An 11,014-nucleotide genomic window follows, 5' to 3' on the forward strand; every position below is an offset into this window, starting at 1 on the left:
TAGTTATAATGCTGCTAGCAACAAAACCTATATATATCACCAACTTTATGTTGACATTTTAAAGCATGTTATTCTCAGGTACGAATTAAGTCTTCCGCTGTGCATTTGCTCATGTTAAGGACATTACTTGGAATCGATCATCGCAATCTTATCAACTATTGTAAATCGTTTATAATCGATATGGACGTCGTTCGGATGGATTAGTAGCGGTCCTTTCACTTAATCCTTCTAACTTGACTTTTAAAATACTTCAACACATGTATTATGACAGTATGTCAAGCTAACATAAGGATATAAAACTTGTAAACACGTAGAACACCTTAAAACTGAACATACGCCGTCATAGATCATCGGGGGCTGTTTTGGGTTTGATTTTAAAAACCTATCTTAAACTTTGAATTAAAATATTTCCTTTGGTGAAAAATCTTATTTTATATGGATATGAAATATATCCAAAATCCATGGTTAAACTCTAACTGGAAGTATCTTTTTCAAAAGAGTCATCAAGATGTCGTTCTTACGACGGATATGACTATCTTCTTGTATTTGAAACCTAAGTTGTATTTTTGACTATAAACATATACTTTTTCTGTTTAGATTAATAAATAACGGTTCGATACAAAACCATGGCAAGTCGAATCACTCAAAACGGATTTGTAACGAAGAAATTATGGGTAAAACAAAATTGGATATTTTTATTTGTTTTTAGCTACGGTTTTGATTAATAAAAATGGATGCTAACCTTATCCTAGCTAACTTACCTTGTATCCTACATGTATTTATACATGTCTTGTTCCCGAACTTATGGAAATACAATTTATAACAGTCGTGATTAAGTTCTACGACAATATATTATAGTCTTAATAAAGATCGTAAGGCACTATATATATATATATATATATATATATATATATATATATATATATATATATATATATATATATATATATATATATATATATATATATATATATGACTTGATCACCGTGGATTCGTATACAAAGTTTTGACATATCATTTTGACTTCTTCTATATATATATTATTGGAACGAACTATTAGACACCATTGGCAGTAATCTCGAGTTAGCTGTGGGTCGAAGTGGATTCAAAAATATTATATACTTTGAGTTGTGATCGAGCCTGAGACATGTATACAATGGGTCGCGGATTACTTCAGACAATATACATATTATTATGTGTCTTATTATATTAAGACAATATATTATAGCGTTAGTGAATTCTAACACAATATACGCATTTATATTTATATATATATTTATACTGTTGAACTATTGGACTATTGGACTACGAACGTTGAACTACTAACAATGGACAATTAAAATTATCACAAGTATCATAAGTATGGAATATTAATTATATATATATATCTTGACACAAGAATATTATTATTAGGTTCGTGAATTTGTCAAAAGGCCAAGTCTTATCACCATCTATTCGGAAATCATCACAAGTGAGTTATAGTCCCATTTTTACTATCTAAATTATTTTGGGATGAGAATACATGCAAAATTTATAAATGTTTTACAAAATAAGCACAAGTTCATGGGACTACATTCTACGATTGATTTGTTATACCGGATATCTGTACTTATTATTATTATGCTTGGTAACCTAAGAATTAGTGAAAAACACTAATTGACGTGAATCCTAAAGGTAGATCTACGGGCACCAACCACCCCCATTTTCGAATAGTGGAAATGCTTTAGTACTTCGAATGGTTCTTGTCATACATTTGAATAGTGGAATGTATGATGCCAGATATCTTAAGCGCTCTATGTTAAGGTCGGTTACCAGGTGACTCATCGTATGAATGATTTTTGCAGTTGTAATGATCCTGCGCATTTAATTAAATGAAATCTTGTGGCTTATTAAATGTTATAATTACCATATAGAAATTAAACCTATGACTCACCAACATTTTTGTTGACATTTTAAGCATGTTTATTCTCAGGTGAATATTAAAAACGCTTCCGCTGTCGTATGCCAACCCAAGGTCAAGATTTGGAGTCGGCATAATTATTTATATTGTTTAAACTTGCATTCGGAGTATTTGTTGTAATATATTTGATCATGTTGTAATGGGTTATGTAAAAACTTATTTATTTGAGAAGATTGTCTTTGATAGACAATCTAAATTATGTCATTAAGACCTTTATTCAATAATAAAGGTTATGGTTGTTTTTAAAAACGAATGCAAGATTTGAAAAACGTCTCATATAGAGGTCAAAACCTCGCAAAGAAACCAATTAATATGAAACGTGTATAATTAATATGAACGGGGCATTTCAGAATATTTGTGCCGTTATGTCACCCACACATATATAAAGTTTAAGTACTCTTGTATAGTATGTAAAACATAAAAAAGCGCATGTATTCTAAGTCCCAAAAATAGTAAAGTAAAAAGGGAAGCTGTAACTCACAGTGAATGTGCGGTAAAAGTCGATATGAAAAGTATGCAAGTAGTAAGTCGGTCCGAAAGGTCGTCAACCTAAGTCAAAGGTCACTAAGTCAGTATATTGTCCCCAAAAGTTTAAAAGTGATTAAATTAAGTCTTAAGTATCATCATCATCATTCGTAAAAGCTAAAGTAAGTTTTCAACAAGAATAGAGATCGAAACAAAAGGCTGATTTCGGACAGCTGCTACGACCTCTATACAAACTGAAAAGATGCGTGGTCAGTGTCCAAGGCTCCGTATGTGAGTCCTCTAACCTCTTTCCAATTTTCAGATCCAAACTCAATGTCGTTTGACCGTGGTGACGGTTCAAGCGCGAGTAGGTTAGAATTTTCAGCACGTCGTTACAAAGGCGTAGTGACTTTCGGAAGGCTATAAATCCTAAACCGTATATCGAATTTAGGTGAGTCTTAAACGAAAAGTCATCTACTCGAAACGAACTATCTGAAAATAAATTTTCCAGAAGTCCTAGGTGTCTGATCAGACCCTGAAAAACCGTAAACAAGTGCTCCGGTGGGTTTCTTAGTGCTTGATGCTCATCACGGTTCTCATCCTTGATGCGTGTAAGCTTCAAGTGTACAACTCTTTGATGTTTTAGCATCACTTTGACCAAGTTTCAACCATCAACACACAATGTCAAGACTAAGCAAGAATACAACTCACTTAAGAGTTTTAGAAGGATGATGAACCAAAGTTACATCATGTTCTTAGTCTTAACACAAATACAAGTTCTATCTACAACTAAAGCTACAAACTTTCATTCAATCAAACAAGTAAGAACATAAATTTGATCAAACAAAGTAATGGAACCCTAAGCTAGAGAGCTTGGATCCTTAACAAAAGTTATGAGATTTCAAAGCTAGAAAGCTTGAATCTTTTATGTTCTTGAAGATCTTCAAAGCAAAAGGCTAGATCTTCAAGTTCCATGAAGATCATAAACACAACTTTTTATCTTTTAACAAAATAAAAGAGATCATAAGTTAGAAAACTTAGATCCAACAAAAGTAATGAAGATTCAAAGCTAGAAAGCTCGAATCTTGAATGTTCTTGAAGATCCTTAAAGCATGAAGCTAGATCTTCAAGTTTCATGAAGATCATAAACACAAGTTTTGATCTTTTAACAAAAATAAAGTGATCTTAAGCTATAAAGCTTAGATCCATCAAAGTAATGAAGATTCAAAGCTAGAAAGCTTGAATCTTTAATGTTCTTGAAGGATTCAAATCAAAGTTTGAATCTACAAGATATAACAAGATCAAAAAGCTAACAAGCTTGATCTTATAAAGATGATGATGATGTCGTGATTTAGAGAAGAAGAAGAAGAAGAAGAAAATTTAAAACTTACAATTTTTAGATTGAGAAAGACTAGAGAGAGAATTAGAGAGTAAGTGTGTGTAAAATGAGAATGAGATCAAGTGTAAAATGGATGAGAATAGTTTGGTATTTATAGTGGGTATTGGTGGTGGTGGCCGTAGGTTTTCATGGGGGACAAGGGGGATAACTTTTTGCTTTTTGATGGTGGTGGTCTAAAGGTGGTGCTTATTGTTGGGATCCCATGCAACATGTGTGGTAATGGTTAACAAAAATGCTAGTATATTGGCTCTTATAAATGGGTTTTTGTCCTACATCTTAATGGGTCATAATCCATTTAAAATTGGGCTAATTAAATGGTCCATTAGCTAGAATAGGGTGGGTTAAAGTCCAATAAGGTAGAAAGTCCAACAAGACTAACTAGTGAGCATAAGTAAATTACTAAGCGTAATTAAGCAACCAAAAATCCAAGTAATTGTTATTAGGAAATAACAATTAGTATTACGTAGTCATAATATTCCGATTATGACAAAAGTTAAACGTGTACCAAAACATATAGCTTGTTCTAAACGTCCAGTGACACTAACGGTCATAAAAGCATTCGAGGATCAAGTTAAGTAACTAAGTACTTAATGGCACGTTGTATGGTATTAATGAAAGTAATTAACATGAAATAAGATCCCAGAATATAAACAAACACAGTACGCACAAATACGCAGTTTCGTGAAAGTAACAAGTACAAAAGTAAGTCGAAAAAGTCGGGTCGTTACATTTATGGTGAAAACAAGTTACTTTTGGTTGTTGTCGTGTATTTATTGGTGCCATATGTGCGAAAAGATAGAAAAAGAAGCAAAGGTGTAGCAAATCTGAGCTTGGCGTGAAAACACGGCATACCGGGCGTGAAAACACGTTGGAGTAATTTTGAATTCAGAAGAGAAGAGTTGTGGGCGTGAAATGCCAGGTGTAAAAACACAGTATCATTGACGTGTTTTCACGTCGTGGTCAGTTTTTGAGCCGTTGCAGTTTTTCACAAGGGGGAAAAGTGTAAAACTCTAATTAGGGTATTTAAAGGATACATGCATGAAGTTTAGAGGAATTCGTCACTTGTTGAGTGCATAAGCCGTAACCTAACATGATCTCTCTTAAGCTCTTCAAACTTCGTCACTTTTCATCACCATGATACTTGCTATATATACTAATTGTGGAAGCATTATTAATAGTAATCTTGATGATATCTTGGTGACATCATAATGTCATTATACAATAAGTTTTATTTATTTATTTATTGTTTTACAACTTATATTAGTTTTATTAAAACTATGAGTATTGAACGATTAGGTTGTACGCTCGTAGTGAGATTTCATATCATAAATAAATTTGTAAAATATATTTAAAAGATATCACTCTTTTGTAACATGATTTTTTTAATTTTGTATGCCTACATATATTTATCGTTAATTTGTGTATTTTAGTTGTAAATTTTGTCTATTAGTATATATATAAATAAATTACGATATATATTAATCATGGAAGTCCCATTAATAGTATCCTCGATATATGATATCATAATATAATTATTTTTTTTACATTTTATATTTATTTTTCTAAAACTATGAATATGAATATCGAACGATTCAGTTGTACTCCAATAATGTTATGTATCATAAATTTATTTATAAAATATATTTTAAATACGAGTATATATATTTCGTACAACATGCTTTTTTTAATTTTTATATACTTCTTGGGACTATGTATATTTATCGTCAATTTTCCTGTATTATACTTATAAATTATTAACATTGTGTTTAAGGTATATACTTAAATCATTTCCTGTAACAACATGCGGACATCTTCCCGCCCGTTTTAATACTATTGGTTGATTAGAAGTTTTACTTAACAAAAGGATTTTTCAAACTACAACCTATACTGTTTGGATAAATCTTCCAGACAAAAGACACAGAAATTATATATATATATATATATATATATATATATATATATATATATATATATATATATATATATATAGGGAAACACTTTTGTAGGAGAAAGGGAAATAAATGTTGATTTTTTTTCTTTTTTTTAATTTTCTATATTTTCTTCACAAATATTAAGCTTGGGTGAAAATATGAATATCTAAAAAATATATTTTGTGATAAATGTTATTATTTCAACCAGAAAACGCTCGAAGAAATAACATTCATCGTGATGCATGTTATTCTTTGAGCGTTTTTTCATCTTATGTGAAGTGTTTTTTCTTCAAAATTTAGCTCGATTTAGAGTTTAGTGTTTGGACTTTAGGGTTTAGTGTATTAGATTTAGTTCCTAAACCCTATACCCTAATCTTTAAACCGTTCGTGTTAAAAAACTCAATCTAAATTCTAAACCATAATTTCTAAACCTTAAATGTCAAAGTAAAATTGGATTTTAACCGAAACCAAAATGAATTCAAATTCGGTATTCGGTTTTGGTTTTGATATTTGAATTCGGTTTCGGTTTTGTTTTCGGTTTTTATTATAAAAGTTTCAAAACCAAAAAAATCAAACTGAATAATTCGAAAATCAAAAACCGAACCGATGAACACCCCTTGTTAGATGCAGACAATCTTTTTTCCTATCATAAAATAAAAAGAAGTCATTTTTTCACAAAAAATTATAGTTTCTCTAATAATATTCATAGTCTATGAGTTATTATAACGACGACTTTTAGGAGTGTCGATAAAGTGTATAAAAGCTTTGTAAAATTAATAGCCCAGTGATTTAACAATATTAAAAATTAAAAGGTAAATAGTTCCTCTAGAAAGTGCGGGTGACCTACTCACTTATTCAAAACATATTGACAAGTTATTGGAGTGAAAAAGAAAATATGCAATGAAATATAATTGAACAAGTAACTTAACAACTTAATGATGACAATGTAAATTGAATATAAATAAACGGGGTCCAAACCTAAACAGGCCCATACATGTAAAAAGTTAGATTTTATAAGGTTGGGCCATAGTATATGACACCTCAACCAAGCCTCAAGGAGCCATGAAAGTTATGTACGTTATTAATTATTTGTAAGTCGATGAAGCATCCCATTAATTCTGAAAATTGTCGCCTTCTTATTTCGGCGATAAACAAATAATTTACATATAATAGATCTAAAGATCTAAATTGAATTACTGCTGATAGATCTAGTAATCTGTTTGAATATATTTAACGTTCTACGTGAGAAACCGTATATTAAACGAATATTTTTTTTTTTTTTTTTTAAAAGCAAGCAAGTATTATTGATAACAAAATAGAAACAATGGTGAGCCTTAACAATCAAAAGGACACACCAAACACAAAAAAGTAATTACATACTCGATATAATTAGGTTGCGAAGATATCAAACCCGCACGACATTATGGATTAAACTAGTCTAAGATACATACTAGGATCATTTAGCCAAGTAAGCCAATCAAGACGACGCCCTTTTGATCTTTTTGAAATCCATTCAAAAGATTTGATTTGAATTTCAATCAAACCGACTGAAGAGACCCATTTTTTCTCTCGAAAAATCATGTTGTTCCTATTCTTCCAAATTAAGTATGAGCAGACCCATTCGACGGCTTGCCATACCTTTTTACCAAAATTTGTAGTAGAACTCGGGCAGTTACCACGACAGATTTCGTTTAAGCTTAAATTCGACATATTACCAAATCCCCACCACGCAAAGACCTTATCCCAAACCTCCATAGCTTCTTTGCAAAAGACTAAAGAGTGGGATGTGGTCTCCAAATCATCATCGCACATCGGACATCTTACGGAGTGAAGATCTATCCCTCGATTATCAAGCTCCACCCTAACCGGAATACGACTTTGAACCGCATGCCACACGAACACTTCTAGTTTCTTTGGAACAAAATTATTTCTCATTGTCTCATAATTAAGATTATTGTTTTCAAATGCTTTTTCCTCAATAAGACCAGTGAGTTTTTTAACTGTTAGTTGCCCATCATTTGCAAAAGACCATTTCCATGAATCCTTGTGTGTACCATCAAAGTTAAAATTGGAAATAAGTGACAATAGTGCATCGAATTCACCTTTTGTTCTACCATACGGATACCGTAACCATTCCCAATTAAACATCAACGTTTCTGACTTCATGTTGACTCGATCGCATAACAGCACATCCTTCTTTGCTTCTAGCCGATATAACCTTGGGAACAACAGCTTTAGTTTTTCTCCCCCGGCCCAAGTTTCGTCCCAAAAAAGTGTTGAAGAACCATCTCCAATTGATTTGATGAAGGACCCTTTAAAGTTTATGTTCATATCATCAAGCTCGTGACCTGCCATAACAATATTACGCCAAGTGCTTGGTTTTGAAGAGCGAAGTGATTCGCTATCCAACCCCAAAGCACCACATGAACCGTAGATGCTTCGAATAATTTTGACCCAAAGTGACTCGGTTTCGGTTTTAAACCTCCACCACCATTTTCCCAATAAAGCAAGGTTTTTATGTTTTAAAAGCCTAATATTTAACCCGCCCAAATTATAAGGTGAAACGACACGATCCCATTTGACCCAAGAAATTTTGGAACCCGAACCCGACCCGCCCCAAAAAAACGCTCGCCTCACACTCTCAAGTAATTTAAGGATACAGTTCGGGGCACGAAAAATCGAGAAGTAATACAACGGTAGACTATTAAGAACCGATTTGATAAGAACCAATCTTCCACCAAATGACATCGATCGCATTTTCCAATTTGAGAGTCGCGTTTTAATTTTATCAATAACCGGAATCCAACATTTCTTTTTGCTCATATTTGCACCAATAGGCATCCCGAGATATGTGAACGGAAATGACCCCACTTGGGAACCAAATCGATTTGCCATACGGTTAACCTCATCTTGACTCACGCCTATACCATAGATACAACTTTTATGGAAGTTAACTTTTAACCCCGATGCCAATTCAAATCATTTGAGGAGGTTTTGGAGACTTAACGCATTCGCCCGAGATCATTCACCAATAAAAATGGTATCGTTCGCATATTGTAAATGCGAAACTAAAACTTTATCGTTCCCGATTTCAACCCCCTTGAACAAACCCTTCTCAATGGCCACTTTTGCTAAGATGTTTAACCCTTCCGCTGCAAGAATAAAGAGAAAAGGGGAAAGAGGGTCCCCTTGTCGAATGCCTCTACCTAAAGACAATTTACGCGTCGGGGATCCGTTTACTAAAATAGAAATAGATGCCGATGTAAGACATGATTTAATCCACTTTATCCATTTCGCCCCGAACCCCATACATCTCATAACATCCAAAAGAAAATCCCAATTGAGACAATCGAAGGCCTTTTCAAAATTGACTTTGAAAAGGATACTTTTTTGTTTTTTATCTTTTAAATATTCTATACTTTCGTTCACAATTAGAGCACCATCCAAAATATACCGAACTTTTATAAAAGCACTTTGTTCCGAGCCGACAAGAGATGGGATAACTCGTCGTAATCTATTTGACAACATCTTGGCAATTATTTTATAATAACTACCAATTAGACTAATAGGACGAAAATCACCGAGACCAAGGAGATCTGATTTCTTTGGTATTAATGTAACGAATGAAGAGTTACACCCTCACAAAAATTCACTTTTTTCCCCAGAACCACATTATAGCATTAACGGGTGCCTTAGAGCTCTCACAATCGAAAATTGCATCATGAATTTCTTTTTCATCGAATGGATGTTCTAACGCGGATGCTGAATCATTAGACAAGGAAGGATATGATAAATCTTCCATGGAAGGCCTTTCAATAATTGGTTCCGCAAAATTTCGCTTAAAATGTTTAAAAATTTCCTCCTTGATATCAACAGGCGAAACATTCCATGCACCATTAATCGTCAACCCTCGAATATTGCATTTATTATTTTTTTCTCCTAATTACTGAGTGGAAGTACTTAGTATTTTCGTCACCTTCTATCACCCATTTAATACGAGCTTTCTGTTTTAACATCTCCGTTTTCAGCCTCTCATTTTCTAACCATTTTTTTTATTCTTTCCACAAGGCCTGTTCTGTATCATCTAATAACACGCTTTCTGCCTTTAATTCTAAGTTAATCGCAACACTTTTCAAAGCCTCAATATCCCCATCAATACCTTTCATATTGTTATAACTCCAATCCTTTAGCGCACTTTTAACATTTTTAAGATGATTTCTGAACATACAATCCTTACGTTGAATCTCAGGGACCGAAATTTTCCAATTATCTTGAACAAGCTTATCAACACCCTCGTCACTAAACCAAGCATCGAACACCTTGAATGGTTTTGGTCCAAAATTTCTCTCATCATCTTTTAATACAATAGGACAATGGTCCGAAAATTTTCTTTCTAAAGCAACCACGGTTAGATCACTCCATATAAAATGACATTTATCGAAAACTAGGAACCTATCAAGCTTACTAAATTTAACCCCATCATCGCTAACTCGAGTAAAATTTCGCCCACCCAATGGAATTTCCATCAGACTATTACTTGCAATAAAATCATTAAATCTTCTAGCCTTGTATTCAAGGAATTCGCAATTGGACCTATCCGATTCTTCTCTAACTTCGTTAAAATCGCCACAAATTATCCAAGCTTCATTTTTTTTTCCTTCTAACATACTACTCATATTATCCCATAGTTTGATTTTTTTGGCATCATCATGGGGACCATAAACATTTATTATATTAATTACCTCATTTGTATGCTTTAGAATACCACGGATGCTAATTACACAATCAAACATGAAACAATCAGTAGCTTCAAAAAAACTTGTATCCCATATTAGAAGCGGCCCCCCACTCTTTCCAATTTTCTCTTTTTGCACAAAATTACATTCTGATGACCCCCAAAGTTTATGAACCCAACTATCCTCAACTAATTTTATTCGTGTTTCTTGTAAGGCTACAAAAGATGGTTTTTCACTTAAAATTAACCTTCTAGCCCACTCAAACTTATCAATCTTTCCCCCGAGACAAAAACCCCTTATGTTAAGCGAAACAATCTTCATGAATAAAAAAACAAAACAATTTTGTGATAAAGGTCTTTACTGGAAGGATTTTCTCTCCCTCCACTTGAGACCTAACTTAGTCCCATATTCCCTAACCCCAATCGAAGGGATTGACTGATGAGACTTAACAAAAACAGAATTATTTGAATTGCTATTAGATGATTCTGTTGATGACTTACTTTTTACAGCGCAACTGGAGCAC

The 11,014-nt window shown here is 33.0% G+C and overlaps 2 protein-coding genes across 2 annotated transcripts; both read right to left on the reverse strand.

Moving 5' to 3' along the window:
* Positions 1 to 7,183: 7,183 nt before the first annotated feature.
* Positions 7,184 to 8,110, reverse strand: LOC139900288 (uncharacterized). The gene has a single exon (XM_071883075.1). It carries the CDS (start codon positions 8,108 to 8,110, stop codon positions 7,184 to 7,186), a length of 927 nt encoding a protein of 308 aa, XP_071739176.1.
* A 1,697-nt stretch (positions 8,111 to 9,807) lies between these two features.
* LOC139900289 (uncharacterized) lies at positions 9,808 to 10,812 on the reverse strand. Its single transcript, XM_071883076.1, has one exon. It carries the CDS (start codon positions 10,810 to 10,812, stop codon positions 9,808 to 9,810), a length of 1,005 nt encoding a protein of 334 aa, XP_071739177.1.
* Between the last annotated feature and the right edge of the window lie 202 nt (positions 10,813 to 11,014).

Source organism: Rutidosis leptorrhynchoides, chromosome 3 (genome assembly GCF_046630445.1).
Source record: "Rutidosis leptorrhynchoides isolate AG116_Rl617_1_P2 chromosome 3, CSIRO_AGI_Rlap_v1, whole genome shotgun sequence".
Classification (NCBI taxonomy): Eukaryota; Viridiplantae; Streptophyta; class Magnoliopsida; order Asterales; family Asteraceae; genus Rutidosis; species Rutidosis leptorrhynchoides.